General features: G+C 43.8%; 1 protein-coding gene across 2 annotated transcripts in view; it reads right to left on the bottom strand.

Annotated features, from left to right (window-relative positions):
* The window catches only part of CAMTA1 (calmodulin binding transcription activator 1), a 3,052,768-nt gene that overhangs the window by 89,172 nt on the left and 2,945,879 nt on the right, over positions 1-17,717 (bottom strand). For both annotated transcript variants that reach the window (XM_085604480.1, XM_085604488.1), the window contains exon 18: positions 5,364-5,435. In XM_085604480.1, coding sequence (XP_085460606.1) covers positions 5,364-5,435 — 72 coding nt within the window. The remainder of the gene's footprint in view (positions 1-5,363; positions 5,436-17,717) is intronic.

Genomic DNA, 17,717 nt, shown 5'->3' with positions numbered 1-17,717 from the left:
AGCAATCAATTAATTGTGTGAGTGGAGCCATCTTGGATAGAGGCAAAGGTGTCCTTATCAATGTTGTCCTCTGCCATTACCCGACTCTAAAATGGCCCCTTAGATAGACAAGTCCCAACCCATTAATGCACTGTGATTGCACACATACATGGTGTGACTTCAAAGCCAGACTGGACTTTTTGTAAGACTCAGGTAAAAAAGCGAAAGAGTTATTGCTGCAGCGGTGGGATACAGAGAGTGGCCTGCAGGTATGGAAGAGGTAGCACTTAGGTAATGAAGACTGTGCTGGTCTTTGTTACATTGTGGTCTTGGCCTCATTGAAAGCGAGGCTTAGGTGGTAGAACTGAGTTCAGTGGTGTGCATTCTTGCGTTGACCTCCTTCAAAACAAGGATTTGGTGGTGGCCTGTGTTCCACTGCGGCAAGTAAGGAAATTTACTCAGTAACATTGAAAACATAGCAAAAAGCACATAAGGCACATGATATATTTAAAAAAAAAGCCTTTGTGATGATGAAGCACATAATGCTATACTGGGCGGGTGGTAAACTCCACTACGTGGTGGTATGCATAGTTTTTGCCAAACTTCATGCTCCAAGCAGAGCGTGGAGTGGGCAAAAGTCTGTGTACTCCGCTGGTCAGCCCTAATTCTACGGCACCTCTCCCTAGCCCATTAGGGAAGACCAAGCTATTGTATGTTGATGGACCTCAGTTTTACTTAACTCCACTGCATCACAATGCCACGCTGAAAGAATTGTGAGACTGAAAGTAGATACCACTTGTCCAAAAGATCAGAAGATTGAGGAGCTAATACAAGACAAAAGGTATATCATCTAAAATGTCCCCTAAATTGTTGAATATGAAACGAAGGGATATCCTAAGAAATAAAGTCGGCCTGGCTTAAAGACAAGGTTGATTCAAGTATGATCTGGCTATAAGACCTGATAAAATTAAGAAGACTCCAGATAGAAAATTAAGGACTGGAGAGGGTGGCACACCCAATAGGATATGGAGTTAGTAATTTACCCACATTCCTTTCACACAACATGGTCATTCACAAAAACACACCTTCTAGGAAGATCCTTCTGGACAGCTATGGCCAATTCGGGTGAATGAGCAATTGTTCAGAAGTCAGATGTCTCAGGTGTTTTCTGTAGAACACCACCAAACAATTTTTGCAAAATACAGGATTGCCACGCATCCAAAACATAATCATGTGGTCTAATCGTTCTCACTTGTTGACACATGACTAATTTGTTTTTGTAAATAGTAATGGAATGTGGTTCAACCGTTTTACAACAAGTGATGAAACTGACACTGCCAATTATAACTTAGAATGGCTAAATGTCTAACAATAACATGCTTGAAGTTCAATTTGACTGCGTCGTTTGATAACTGGATAATGGAGATGTCAATATTTGCTCTATTAGGTCAATTATAACACTCTCTAAACAAAAATTATGAATACATTTATATTTGAATTTGCTGTATCATCAGGGGTTTGGGTCATTTATCTATTCCATTCCATTGTCTTAACTTCAGAAATGCATTCTCATGACATTCATTAGTATTTTAATTTTCATGTTAAAAATGTTTTTAATGTACATACCTCGGCTAGATTGATTCTTGATAGCATGTTTCGTTGTTAAAGTGATAAAATTGTCTTACTGATTTCCTGTACTATTTGTCAATAAAAGTTTGTTAACTTGAAAAATGAATACACTTTGACTTTCTTGCTTTCTTGTATCAAAGAGCACAGATGGGGAAAGAGAGACATAACAAATTCAGGGAAAGCCCCCACTGTTTTTTTAATTTTATCAATTGCTCCCCCAAAGAGTTGTCTGGCAAATTCTTCACACACAGGTTTTACACAATGTCCAGGGTAAGACTTGCATTCACTCCGTTTAAAGATGCCGCCCACTTAAAATCTTTATCAGCTCACTATATTTATAGGGTTATCTTTGAAACACAATCTGTTAACAAGAGAGACAAAGTGCCTTTCATGCGGCGGTTTGCATAAAAAAGCAATGGAATGGCTCTGGCTCATCCAATCTTTCTTTCTTGTTAAAACAAATGGTGAAATTGAACAAAGGACAGTGTGAAATTAATCAATTGAGTGACATTTCTGAATCTCTGTAGACTTCTATATAGATTTATCTAATGGCATATCAAAGAACAAGTGAATCAGAGTTTCTTTGATCTTCCTCGTTACAGTGGTTCAACAATCAATTAAAAAAGGAATAGTCTATGGTCCTAGGCATAGCCCCTGGAGCGGGTGTCCATCTGTACAGAATTCCTCAGGACAAGTGTTGATGTGAGACCAAGCAGCTGATCTGAAGTAATTTAGTTGTCTGATAGTGATGGAAAGGATGTTTGGGTGGGTGATTTGGCACATTCCGGTCAAGTACTTCTTAAGTCATCTGGTTCTTATGTGTCTCAGTATGAAACAGAAGATGTCTTGCTAAATTTATCTAAGAGCATCCCTTATGTGCAGAAGAAGATATTTTGAAGTGCAGCCTCACACCATGGCAAAGAGTTGCTAGGAAGTCAATGAATGCCAATATCAGAAGCAGTGGTCACAAACCAGGTGAAGATCGGCCAAATCACTATCACCTACAAAACTCCAAGATCCGCATGGCAAGTATAAAGAATATAGTGCTGCAAAAGAACATCTATTGAAGGAAAAAACAAGGGCACACAACCTTGCTGAAATGGTGCAGTCCTAAAAGCAGATACACAAAACATTTTTTTATCCTACCCATTCATCGTTGAAGAACAAAATGAGGGGTGAAACACTAGGTATATGCCAGAATCCATCTGCCTTGGCATGGCCACTCAAAAGTTGCTTTTGCTGTACATCAACTGTGATGTCCACAGTAGAAACTGGCATACATTTTGGGCTCTGCCCATTTATGCTTCTGTCAAATGGGTATTGCCTTTTACCTGTGTGCAGAATGCACTTGTGAAACGAGTGTAGACTGATCTGAATTAGGCATGTTTGCATTTACATTTGGAAACTGTTTTAATTGAAGGTATTCCTGTAATTGCCCCTATGTGAACTCACAAACTCTTCCAGCACTGAGTTATGCTTAAAGCAAAACTTAGAAAATCCTTTCTTCTCCTTTGTTTTACCGCACATTTGAATAAGAATGATATTTACAGGTGTGGTTAGGGCTGGCTTTAGTACTGATAGTGCCCGGTGCAACAGGCTTTTTTGGCGCCCACCCCCAGTGACCTCTTTCTCCATGGATTTCCTCACTACCGCCATGAAGTATAGTGAATAGTGTCTCATCTCGCCATTGCTCCTCTCTCGCATGCATTCCATTTGTTTTTATAGCACCACTCATACCAGTGGTGGGTGGCGCAGCACTTTACATCATGCATATATTATTCGGAGACAATGAATCAAACATGTGTAAATCAGTTTATAGTAAATGTTACATAAGACTGTGACTATAACAGGGTGTAGGAATCATGTCATCAATTATAGTAGTTAGGGGTGGGTGAAACGTGTAATTCCAAGTAGCGTAATCACTGAGAATTAATTAAGAATTCTGTGAGATTACGCGGATCTATGCAAGAAGAGTTTAGCGCTATATCTTAGTAAATAAATGTCCCCTGACATCCAAAATGGACGCGAGGATGCAACTTGTGCTAAGAAATAATGTTAAATGCAACAGAACATGAATAGTGATGGTGAGTAGCCACTTGCGCTTGATAAACATGCTCTTGGGGTAAGATTTTTCTCCAATTTACTCCCTGTATTTAGCACCACGTGTTTAGTGTAAAATGCACACTAACATCCAAAATGGACACGAGGATGCATTTTTGCACTAAGAAATAGCACTAAATGCAGCAGAATATAAACAGCGAGCGGCTGCTCGAGCTTTCAAAATATGCTCTTCCAGTAGGATTTTCCCCCCACATTACGCGAGCAGGAGTAATCGCATAATTATGAGTAATTATACATCAAAGAGTAATGCAGAATTATCGAAACTACTCCAGTCTTATTGATATTCCACCCAGGCCTACTAGTATGCAGTGTTTGGTCTTCAGAAGGATAAACTCAGGATTTAAAACACATTGTGAAGTCACGCTGCTTGTCTATTTACCTGTGAACACCTCCCAGGCCGAGCATTATTTTGTATTGACTGTTAAATTGTATTCTTTTTTGCTGCTTGTTGATTCCTTCCTGCATTTTCCCTTTTATGTTATGCCGTGTATGCTTTATGTATAGCGCACTGATGATACCCTGACGGGTAATGTTTGAGCTATATAAATCTCAAATAAATAAATTAATTAATACCACAGTGGTTGGGGTGGCTTTACTAATAAGAATGTATTTCTACCCAAACAGACCCTTTTTGGCTATACGAGGAAAATGCCAGACTGGGGGAAAGAAACATAATGTTCTAACCTGTACCATCCAGTTTGCATATAGCTCTTTGATGACAGTTAATCGGTCACTGGGCTTATATTACAATTGTAACTTATGAACTGCAAGTAACAAAAGGATCTCTGTGACCAAAGCAGTAACCCACTGAGCTAAGCACATAAAATACGGTCTGAGCATCTGCGTGGTACATGTTTGTAGCAGGCACATTAACCCTCTGTGCTACATTATGATGAGTCAAAACTGCATTAGACAAAACTATGATCTCTTGCCAGCAGATACATTAGCCTCAGTTATCTTAACATTTTAATTCTTGCCTGAAAACTGCGAGGAAACAAACTCTGCAGCAGGTGCTTTTAAACTCATAAGTTATTTCGAGAATTAAAAATGTGGTTTCATAATTAAAGACAATGCTTCAGACCATTTTAAGACAAGCTAACCAGTAACAAGCAGCTGAAACACTAAAAAAATGTTTCCGAGAGGCTTCAGTCCAGTTCTCATGAAAACTGTCTCTTCTACTAAAGAAACAGCCAAATTCCCCGAATCATGTCTTAAAGCGAACAGGTAGGTCCTTTAAGCGCAAAAGAAATCTGCATGCAAGACATTTAAATGTCCAGTGTCTTCCATCTCTTTTACAGTAAGGTATCCTTTTTTCCTTTAAGCTCACACAAATTATTTGTACCTCAAAATGAAACCGTATTTGTCATTTAGGATAAAAAAAACATCACGGTCAATTATTTTAAGGCAATACAGTTGGTAAGTATCGTTACAATCCATTATGTTATTGAAATTGCATCAACCAGGAAAAATCCTCCGAACTGAATATATAGAATTTAATCTAAACCGTTGCAAAGCGTGAAGCATACTTCAGTTATTAAATCTTGGCTTTCATTCTCAACCTTCCACAAATCCCTGGGACACTTTTCAGAAATCACACATTTCCCTGACTATAATGCCATTTTTATTGTTGTTACCTGTTTGTACTTTCGATAACAGCTTTGGATCACTGCCGCGGCTACTTCCTGCTGTTCCCGCAATGGGCGACCCTAAGAAGTAAATTGGAAAACAACTTGAGAACAAACTAGACTTTATTTTCAACTGCGACAGAGAAAATATACAGCGCTGAGAACAAGATTGAAGAAAGTTTCTTACAGTATCTGAGGTGCCATCAACATTTTTTGTTGTTATCCAATTTTGTTCAGCTTATTTGCAGACTGTCTGGCACACAATCATATTTCAGAGCTGGAGTGAATCAGGTTAGATAATGTTTTCACACATGAACATAGCACAGGAAATCAAGTGTCCAAGGTAGCCGAGTTAATCAAATCTAGAGGTCGTACTGCAACAGAGATTTCAATACCTGGATGATAAGTAAAGATTTCACAAACCAGGACAATAGAGATGCCTTTTATGCCAATATCTAGTGAACACAGAGACGCATACAAATAATAGTTTGTATACATGCACGGTGCGCTGGTATGTCCTTCAGGGCTTTTTAGTCCCTGTGCATGCATGTGTACAATGAAATAAGTGCATAGGCAAAATAAATTTTTCATTTGCATTCAGCCATGACACCATGCAAATTAAGGCATAGCACTTTCCATGGTGCAACCACTAACTGTGGATTTTCACAAATGGTATTAAAGAAGGGCCATGTTAGACACGTCAGCTTTAGAGTGGTCTTTCTCCAAACTTTTTGCCTTCCTTCTCCATTTTTACTGACCTTGTTTTTTCTGGCCTTAGGACTCTGGGCACTTTATCATTACTAACCAGTGTTAAAGTGCTTGTGCTCTCTCCTCTAAACCGGGTAGAATTGGTTTATACCCAATTGGCATATTTAATTTACTTGCAAGTACCTAGTAAAGTGGCCCTACCTGTGCCCAGGGCCTGTAAATTAAATGCTACCAGTGGGCCTGCAGCACTGATTGTGCCACCGACTTAAGTAGCACTTTAAACATGTCTCAGACATGCCATTGCAGCCTGTGTTTTAAACTGCCATTTCGACCTAGCAAAATAAACTTTTTGCCAGGCCCAAAACATCCTTTTAAATACATATGTCATCCCTAGGGTAGGCCCTGCACAACCCAGAGGGCAGGATGCAATGTATGTAAAAAGTAGAACATGTACTTTTAAGTTTTACATGCACTTGTAGTGGAAAGCTCTTAAATTCATGTTTCACTACTGCAAGGTCTACTTCTCCTATAACATTGAAATTACTTTATAACATTTTATAAGTGTAATTTACAAATGGGAAAACGTCTCCCCTTCATGTTTGGTGTCTCTGGAATCACAATTTAAAATGCTAACTTATGGTGAAGTCAGATTTTAAATTGCAAATTTGAAAATGACACTTTTAGAAAGATGGCATTTTATTGCTTTAGCCATTGGTGCCTGCAGCCTGTTTCTGGGTCATATGACTGGGTGTAGAGGACAGTTGGGCTTTGTGTATTCCTCCTAGACAGTCACACACAATGGGGCACCTAGTTTTGCCTGGATGGGCTATTACTGGAAGGAAGGGAGGGAGGTGCTGTGCCTAACCTTTACTTACACTTGAATAGGCTGTGTCCTGTCACCACACAAAGAGCTGCATACTACCTGTAGTTAGTCTGGAGACAGTGCCAGGAAGGCAGGGCATCCGTGTACTTCGAAGCCAAGCCTCTAGAAGCTTCTCTCCCATTTCAAATGCACAACTGGGTATACATACTGGACAGCAATGTTGCACATTGGCAAAACATTCAACCCCAGTCACAGATCTGGGTTTAATCCATCGTTATTTTGCTCACCACGCCACCCCAGTTCAGACATGGCCATATGCAAATCAGTCTTGACCCTGTGCCTCATGGGAACAGTCCAGCCCGAACTGCCAAGTCATGTCTTCCCTGGACCGGAATCAAGCATCCTAGGACCTGTTTCGGGGTTTCACCCCTCTTCAGCCAGGATAGCTTGACTCCAGTGGCGTACTGAGCACGGGACCCACGTCTGGGCATACCCTTCCCACATAGGGTGAACAGCAAAACACACAAGATGATGGACGGAATGTTGCACATTGGCAAAACATTCACCCCCAGTCACAGATCTGGGTTTAATCCATCGTTATTTTGCTCACCACGCCACCCCAGTTCAGACATGGCCAAATGCAAATCAGTCTTGACCCAGTGCCTCATGGGAACAGTCCAGCCCGAACTGCCAAGCCATGTCTTCCCTGGACCGGAATCAAGCATCCTAGGACCGGTTTCGGGGTTTCACCCCACTTCAGCCAGGATAGCTTGACTCCAGTGGCGTAGTGAGCACGGGATCCACGTCTGGGCATACCCTTCCCACATAGGGTGAACAGCAAAACACATAAGATGATGGACGGAATGTTGCACATTGGCAAAACATTCACCCCCAGTCACAGATCTGGGTTTAATCCATCGTTATTTTGCTCACCACGCCACCCCAGTTCAGACATGGCCATATGCAAATCAGTCTTGACCCTGTGCCTCATGAGAACAGTCCAGCCCGAACTGCCAAGCCATGTCTTCCCTGGACCGGAAACAAGCATCCTAGGACCGGTTTCGGTCCCTTGCTCACCTTGCCACTGGATTCAAGATAGCCTGGCTGATGAGGGTTATAAACCCGAAACCGGTCCCAGGATGCTTGCTTCCGGTCCAGGGAAGACATGGCTTGGCAGTTTGGGCTGGACTGTTCCCATGAGGCACAGTGTCAGACTGATTTGCATATGGCCATGTCTGAACTGGGGTGGTGGAGTCAGCTAAAGAATGATGATGGATTAAACCCAGATCAGTTGACTGGGGTGAGTGTTTGATTTGCTCAAACGCTCCGTCCATCATCCCCTTTGGTATCGCTTTGTTCGCCCTAAGTTGGCAGGGTATGCCCAGACGTGGGTCCCTTGCTCACTTTGCCACTGGATTCAAGATAGCCTGGCTGATGAGGGTTATAAACCCGAAACCGGTTCCAGGATGCTTGTTTCCAGTCCAGGAAAGACATGGCTTGGCAGTTCGGGCTGGACTGTTCCCATGAGGCACAGGGTCAGACTGATTTGCATATGGCCATGTCTGAACTGGGGTGGTGGAGTGAGCTAAAGAATGCTGATGGATTAAACCCAGATCAGTTGACTGGGGGTGAGTGTTTGATTTGCTCAAACGCTCCGTCCATCATCCCCTTTGGTATCGCTTTGTTCGCCCTAAGTTGGCAGGGTATGCCCAGACGTGGGTCCCTTGCTCACTTTGCCACTGGATTCAAGATAGCCTGGCTGATGAGGGTTATAAACCCGAAACCGGTCCCAGGATGCTTGTTTCCAGTCCAGGAAAGACATGGCTTGGCAGTTCGGGCTGGACTGTTTTCATGAGGCACAGGGTCAGACTGATTTGCATATGGCCATGTCTGAACTGGGGTGGTGGAGTGAGCTAAAGAATGATGATGGATTAAACCCAGATCAGTTGACTGGGGGCGAGTGTTTGATTTGCTCAAACGCTCCGTCCATCATCCCCTTTGGTATCGCTTTGTTCGCCCTAAGTTGGCAGGGTATGCCCAGACGTGGGTCCCTTGCTCACTTTGCCACTGGATTCAAGATAGCCTGGCTGATGAGGGTTATAAACCCAAAACCGGTCCCAGGATGCTTGTTTCCGATCCAGGGAAGACATGGCTTGGCAGTTCGGGCTGGACTGTTCCCATGAGGCACAGGGTCAGACTGATTTGCATATGGCCATGTCTGAACTGGGGTGGTGGAGTGAGCTAAAGAATGATGATGGATTAAACCCAGATCAGTTGACTGGGGGTGAGTGTTTGATTTGCTCAAACGCCCCGTCCATCATCCCCTTTGGTATCGCTTTGTTCGCCCTAAGTTGGCAGGGTATGCCCAGACGTGGGTCCCTTGCTCACTTTGCCACTGGATTCAAGATAGCCTGGCTGATGAAGGTTATAAACCCGAAACCGGTCCCAGGATGCTTGTTTCCGGTCCAGGGAAGACATGGCTTGGCAGTTCGGGCTGGACTGTTCCCATGAGGCACAGGGCCAGACTGATTTGCATATGGCCATGTCTGAACTGGGGTGGTGGAGTGAGCTAAAGAATGATGATGGATTAAACCCAGATCAGTTGACTGGGGTGAGTGTTTGATATGCTCAAACGCTCCGTCCATCATCCCCTTTGGTATGGCTTTGTTCGCCCTAAGTTGGCAGGGTATGTCCAGACTTGGGTCCCTTGCTCACTTTGCCACTGGATTCAAGATAGCCTGGCTGATGAGGGTTATAAACCCGAAACGGGTCCCAGGATGCTTGTTTCCGGTCCAGGGAAGACATGGCTTGGCAGTTCGGGCTGGACTGTTCCCATGAGGCACAGGGTCTGACTGATTTGCATATGGCCATGTCTGAACTGGGGTGGTGGAGTGAGCTAAAGAATGATGATGGATTAAACCCAGATCAGTTGACTGGGGGTGAGTGTTTGATTTGCTCAAACGCTCCGTCCATCATCCCCTTTGGTATTTGGTATCACTTTATACATACTGGACCTCAAACCCCAACTTTTCAGTACACTTTCCGAACCTGTGGATATTCTGCCAGGAAGAAGGACTCCTGTGCTGCTACAAGGACTACCACTCTGCTGGACTGCTGATTTGAAGGAACTGCTGCCCTGCAGTGCTGACCTGCTGCCTGTTCTCTTGCCTGGGGAAGTAGAACAAGACCTGCAACTTCCTCTTGAACCCAGGGCACTAAAGTGTCTCAAATGCATAGTCTGCTGGCCTCCTGATAAGAGACTCCGAGACATAAAAGGCACCTCAACATCCTGACCCAACCCCGGGACCCAGCAGCAGCAAGTTCCTGGCCCCCACAGGGTACCCCTCAGGTCCTGGACCCTTGGTGTGGCTCAGCAAACTTAAATGTAGACTTTTCGTGAATGGGCCCGTTCGCACCAACACCTCACCACTCACACAGAGAATCAGCGCAAAGCGATGCCAGCCAGGCTCTTCACGCTACAGAATCAACCGCTCCTGGGGGACCGCCAACCCAAAGCTCCATCTGGCCCATCTGCGACATCCGGCCTGCTATTCGCCCCATGCAGACAGCCACCAGCGATGCTTTCCTTGCTCCTCCCAGCACTCTTCAATGCATGCGGGACACTTGGCACAAACTTAAGAAGGTAAACCTCAGCAGGACAAATATAGGAACTGTATCCGACCTGCGCTCCATTGTGGGCGGCCTGAAAATGGGACTTTGACCTGGTCAAGCATGACTAGATATCCCGAGTTGGCGCTTTGTGCTTTTTGGCACTATTTTCATTAACCCCTTCACTGCGGCGGAAATTCCGCTGCAGCGCTGGGGGGTGTGGGGGGGCGGCGCGGTGCTCATGACGGAGCCACTCCGTCATGAGCCACGGTTGGGCTGTGCTCATGACGGAGTGGTTCCGTCATGACGGAGCCCACGGCGCTAATCGCCCGCACAGGCGGGGAATTAGCGCCGCGTGTGCGGCGCGGCCGCCAACGGCCGCAGCATGACGGAACCACTCCGTCATGAGCACACGGCAACCGTGGCTCATGACGGCGTGGTTCCGTCATGAGCACTGAAAGAGTTAAATTCTTTATAAATTCATATCTCCGGTTCTACTGATTAGGCTTTTGTCATTTTGGGCTAGTTTTATTTATTAAACATTACTCTATTTTTCTAACTCAGGTGGGCTGCTTTTCTGGTGTCTTTTAACTGTGTTACTGTTTAAAGTGTTGCACAAATATCTTACACATCGCCTCTGAGTTAAGCCTGACTGCTCTGTGCCAAGCTATCAGGGAGGTGAACACTGGTTAATTTAGAGTTTGCTTGTGCCTTCACCCTGAGAAGAATTGTGGCTGCTGCTTGAGAAGGGTTTCACCCCCACTCAACCAACAATCCAATTTCTCACAGGCCACACAAACATCTGTAGCTAATTCTTTTCTTTGAAAAAATGCCCCAAAATAAGCATAGAGGCCTGTGCACGCCAGGCGAAATTTTAATGATCCTGCTGTAGGTTCGTTTTTTCTGTATGTGAGTATAAAGAGCTGAAATGTTTGTTAAAACCCTTTTTTTCAGAACAACAGTAAAGAAAAAGACAGCAATTGTTCTGACTCCATGCAAGTACAATATCAAGGCTATTGTTGTTTTAAATGTTTTATTGGCAATGCTGCTTAGGTTTGAATGTTGTCTGCATAATCAGCAGCCACTGTGCTCAATGTTTTCTGTCAGGACAAACGATTTTTGCGAAAAGGTTTTTTCTCCAGAAAGATTGCCCCAGATAGTTTGATGTGAGTTTTTCAGATTTTTTTTAAAGCTTATCTAGTGCTCCCCTGCCTACTTCCCATTGTTCCAACTCCACGTTGACTTCTCTTCCATACTATCCCCACCCTCTCCTGCGCTGTTTCCCCACTACTCCCGTCTCAACACAAAGAAAAATGTGGAGGGTTGGGCAGCTTCTGAGAACTTGGTATGGCTGTCCCAAAAAAATGAAAGAGAGATTTTGAATGGGTTTGCTGATCAAATGTACGGAGTCATTTCTTCCCTCCTCTCTGGAGACTTTAATTGTTATGAAGGATCAACAGCTTCCACCACGGCCGGACTGGCTGTAGCGGGTGCCTGGCGTTTCCCCGGGAGGCTGGAAGGGTGGGGTCCGGTTTTGCAGCAATGGGGGCCAGTTTTGCAGCAATGTTGCAATATCGTCCCCTAGTAACAAAAGCAGCAGTGCTTCACACTTGTACCCCGGGGGCTGGTCCGACAATATAGCCAGGGCCCGGAGAGCCTTGCCTCTCTGTCTACTGTCCCGCTTGGCCAATCATAAAGGTATAGTCCATCTTATGAGGCATCATAGTCGTTCCTATTGCAACATATAGTGATGTCACAAGCTGAGAGCTACTAGCTAAGTGCTGCTGATCTGCACATGTACTTACAAAGGAAACATTTTCTTCTTCAAATAAGAACTGCAGTTATCTATTGTGCTATTTGCATTATATTGTATTGTGGCACTCTGTACCATATCCATACCTGTTGTCGAGTCCCCGAAGCGTTACCTACTCATAATAACACACATTACTGGTATTATAATATAACCCCCCCCAAAATAAAAGAACTTTACAATAAATGGAACACAAAGTGTCACATTCCCAAATATGAGAGCTCCTGACATTTTCAGAGATAGTTTAAGTTATCCAGTAATCGCTGGAGTTTTAATATCACACTTTCTAGAACTTGGCAGCATCAATGTGTGGATTTAATGTGTTAATTTGGTGCTAGCAGACAGAGCTGGTGTATGCATCCATGGAAATACTGGAGCTCTTGTTCACACTTGTTTTAGGGACGCTGTTTTATCACTTTCTACTCTGTGATTTTTCTTTACTGTCTATTCCTTCAATTGACTTTATAAAAGTGTAAATTTCTCTCTTGCTGGAAAATAAATGTTTTTTATTCGCCCCTCGAATATGAAACTCATATACCAGTTGAAATCAGGGTGACTTCCTGCTGCTTCAGATTCAGACAGCTTTTGAAAACTTGGATGTTCAAACAGGCCTATGATTAAAACTGCAAGTGCAGTGTGATAGTGCTGTTATCTCGCGCCAAGAGACTGTTTGGTGTACGTGCGCTGTATAAATGTTAATAACATAACATTTTTACTAATTTTACCATTACAACACCATCCACTGTATACTATGGAGAAATCCCTCCCAGTCACCCATGTAATTAGGGAAGGAAGCAAAGCAATCAACATGGCAGAATCAATCGGAAACAATAAGCACTTAAAAGTGTTGCAACAATTGCAATTATGAATGCGAGATAAAAGAAAAACAAGCATTGGCATAGCCAATAGGTCTCGCCTTTGGGACAATATAAGTGTTGAGCCATGCAACAGTTGCATAACTAAATACTTATAAGGTCCCAAAAGCGAGACCTATTGGCTATGCAAAGCGGCCGTGAGGCCGCGAAAGTGAAAGTGATCGGGAATGCGATCACTATCAAACATGAAAGTGAAAGTAATCGCGGTAAAGCGCGGCTTGCGCTTGCCCGCGCACATGCACTGTAGGTCTAGGCTGGCCTGGAAGCACTTTTTGGAGCCCTCTCAATAAGTCTCGCCAGACCAGCGCATGCGCTGGGTCAGGCGAGACCTAACAACATGAGGGTCTGTGTGTCGATCCAGGACCAATACATTTTCCTGTGATATTAAAGCAGTCCTAGTAATTTCTCAGGTTTGCCCCTCGACTTCGCAGATTAACAGGGGACATAACACACCTGCCGTAATGCTGACACCCATCACGTTGGGTAAACTTTTGATTGTACGCGTAAATATTGACCACCAGAATATCGCAGGACCAGAATATTGAGGGCAGAATATTGAAAGGTAAGGCATATAAGGAAGAATACATTTACTATTCTTAACTTCATATCTAAGTACCATGAAAATATATGTTCTGCATAGGAGTGTTTAATATGTAAAAAAATAAGTGCGGGGGCTCTCGTCAGGAGGCAGCTTACACCAGTACATTTCTCATGTAACGCAGCCTAAAACTGAGACAATTACCTAACTTGGAAGTGGGGAGAGGAAGTGGCCTAATGGCCAGAGCTGTCGGCTGAGGAACCAGGTTCAAATCTCGGCATCGGCTCAACATACTGTAATTGAGGGTAAATCACTTAATCTCCCCTTCCTTACAGAAATGAGGGTGAAACTATAGCACGGGTGTTGATGATTAAGTGCCGGAACCCATCGGCTCAAATTAAGCACTGCTGCATTGATAAATATCAGTGCAGTAAGGTATAGAAAATCTAGACTTACCTGTCGATATTTTGTTCACATTGTGACCCATCAATATTCTGGGGTCGATATTTAGGGTGCACACCCAATAATTGAAGTAGGCCTCCTGGGACTGTCCATAGCTATTAAGCTTGGTGTGCCTCAGCCTTGGGTGTGCACACTCGTGTTATTCGGATCCTGCAAGAATCTAACACCGTCTGTTGTCATTGTTTCTTTCAGCTACCAGCAAAAGCAGCTCATCGCAATGTTTTGAGGCCGTTGCCCTGCGTGCCCTCATTTATTTTCAGCTTTCATTATCACGTTTTTCGGCCTCTGTCTACCTTTAAATATCCGCGAGCCAGCACGCTACTTCAGGCGCCCGGACCGATCTCCAATTAACATCTGTTTAGTGGTTAGCAAGCTGACAACAGTGCCAGACCGAAAAATCTGCAGAGTTACTGTGGTGTCACCTTAGACACAGACCCCCTACAATAATATACGCTGAATATTTCAGGGCAGTTTATTCTAGCAAGGACCAGGACGCTCTGTAGCCTCCCTGTTGTCATCTTCAGACTCCATACTTCGAGCTCCCGATATTTATACACGGAACATGAATATGGAATGGACTGACATACAGAATGGTGGACTGTGGTCTACATGCGCTCTACACATTCCATAAATAACAGTGAACTGTATTTTTTGGGTTGCAGCATCTCTTCAAGGAGGCTAAACTCAAGCCTAAGCAACCAGGTTTTACTAGTTACATTAGTGATTATACTGGTGACTTTACTCAATCGACCGGTCAATACTAGACACTCCCAGGCGATATGATAATCTTCCACCCCAAACTTCTCACATCTAGGGCAGGAATCCATGTAATTGATCTATATTTTACTCCATTGGCTAGGATCTAGGGATTTCAGAAGCATCTTTGGCAAATGATGTCATTGTAAAAGCTTGACTCTAGCATTCCTCGACCCTCTGGTTGGGTAGCCAGAGCAAGTTTACATTCGCAGTCACAGGGCTCCTTCCCCAAATCTGTGGGCCATTTCTCTCAGAGCCGCCCCAGGTCGAGTTTGGTCAGTGCTATTAGCACATGATATAAGAAACACCCCAACCTCTTCCAATTCTGAGTGGAGGACCGTATGTGTGGGTGGTTCCATGTCACTGTGTTCTCATACTGAGCTTTTGTTATTGCATGAAAACAATACATGAGGAGTTCCCCTGCTGGAATGTGGTATTGGAATAAAATAGCTTCAGCCTCCCATTTTCACGAAACTCACCCACCATCATGTCGCCAGGCCACATGACAATAGTAACAGGGGTAACCATCCCACTCTTCTCCATGAGGCATGCAGTGATACTTCTTTGGGATTCATGGCTTTTGAAGACACCTGTCCCACCCATATTTCGTGACCCATAAAAAGTTAAGGAATTTCCTATTTCGAGTCTCTTCTGCATTGTAGTTTTCTCTCTCTCTTTCTATTTATAGCGATAAATCTCTCTCTCGCTCTCTCTCTCGCTATGTATATATATATATATATATATATATATATATATATATATATATATATATATATATATATATATATATATATATATATATCACTTTTTTTATACATATGTAGTTTCCCTGGGGGCCAATTGGGGCTCCAAGGGAAACCACACATGTATAAACCAAATTTAGGCCCCCACAGGGCTCGGGCCCATGCCGAAGAGGGCCATCTCTCTGTCAGTTGATTTATGTTTTTTAAAATAAAGATGGTGCCATTTTAACCCATGGGGGCGTGATTGCCCCCCCAGGGAAAAAACCTTTACTCTATTTTCTTTTAATTTAATGTCCCTGGGAGGGGGCCGGTCCACTTACACGAGGGCCAAACCCCCAAACAAGATCCCTGGTGTCTAGGGTCATTTCCTGGCCATGGATCAGGACCTCCCCGCAATCCACGTCCAGGAAGGCATTATTGGAAAGGGGAGGCCTCCCCTTTCCAACATGCCTCCTTGACATCTGGGAAGGCCGTTTGGACCTTTCTTTCCCAACCGGAGTGGGAGAGGATGCTGACTTGCTCCTCCAGTCCAATTCGGTGGGGCAACTGTGACATCAGCGCGCCTTGCGGTGCTCTGATGTCACAGATGGGTAGGAGGGGTTTGGGAGTGAAACGTCTGCACTGGAGGATTTAAAAAAAAAAAAAGAAGAAACCTCTGGTCCCTTGCACCAGAGGATTTTCTAAAGCCCTCCTTTTTGTCGGCCAATGGACGTTCAACGCACCAGGGATGGTGTGAATGTGTCAGCCAGTGGCCGACACATGCACCAAAAGGGTTAAACTGCAGCCATTCTAAGGTGTTTTTCTTCCTTTTTTGTTACTTGTATTATTTTTCTCTAACCTTCACTAATATTTTTGTTATTTTTTGATTTAGGTAATGCTCCATTACTCCTGTTTGTGTTTCCAAATATGGCTTATTCAGCCAAGAAGATCCAGAGTGAGTGGGAGGGACCCCAGGTGCAGGGTTGGGGAGCACAGGGTGGGGAGCACAGAGGGAAACATGAAATAGAAATGTGCCCTCAAATACTATGTGATCTCCGGGGAAGTGGGCTGGCTGGTATAATGCCCATAGGTAGAATTGTGGGTGAGGTAGATGGTAAAAGAGTGCAAATCCTATCCTGGAATGCTAATGTGATCCGTGTAAGGACTAGAAGTGTAAAACATTTTCAATATTTTAAGGAGTCATCTGCCCAAATTTTAGTCCTAGAGGAATCCTATCTGACTAGAGCGGAGTGTGTGGAGGTCTTACTGTCTCAGAAATGGGTTCAGCAGTAGTGTGTATGGATCAATGCAGTCACACAAAAGGGGTGGTCATTCTGATTAACAACAGATGATAATTTCAATCTAGGACTATAAATCTGATAAGAGGGGCAAATGGGTTATTGCTACTCAGCCAATAGTTGACAATAGTTATATAGTGGTGGGTTACTATGGCCTGAATGTGGATGACGTGGAACCCCTTAAAAATCTGTCCTTCGAGCTTGTGGAAACTCCCCCCCCCCCATTAATTCTGTCAGGGGATTTTAATGTTGTATTGGATTTTTCCCTGGACAGGTCAAGCAATAATACATCATCAACGTGCTCTAAAAAGCACAAGTTGTTCTATAAATTAAACACCATCTATAACTCCCATCAATAGCAAAATACTCTGGTTCCCTATTGAAGTAAAAATTCAATTTAACTCACTCGTCCATATTCCTAAATCCAGCAAACAGAGATATGAATGAGTGAGAAGCTTTTTGATGCAAACCTAAAGTGGAAACGGGATGCTTTCAAATACCTGTGGTTACCGGTAGGCAGGTACCTTAACGGGCAACACATGAGCAGCTTTGCTGGACCTCAAGAACAATACCTCCGTTAGAAAGAGCTCCAATTATCTATAATGAGGAGAATTGGTTTGGCTAAATTATTCACATTACCAAGATACTACTTTGTCACATTCGAAGCGGTGTTTCCAACTTTCACTTTTACACAGCTTCACTTGCTATTAACCAACTCTGTTTGAAGACCTTCCCTCATAGGGTGGCACTGCGACTGCTCCA

Source organism: Triturus cristatus, chromosome 1_2 (genome assembly GCF_964204655.1).
Source record: "Triturus cristatus chromosome 1_2, aTriCri1.1, whole genome shotgun sequence".
Lineage (NCBI taxonomy): Eukaryota > Metazoa > Chordata > Amphibia > Caudata > Salamandridae > Triturus > Triturus cristatus.
Note: the sequence above shows the minus strand (reverse complement) of the source record. Positions and strands in the feature narration are given on the sequence as shown.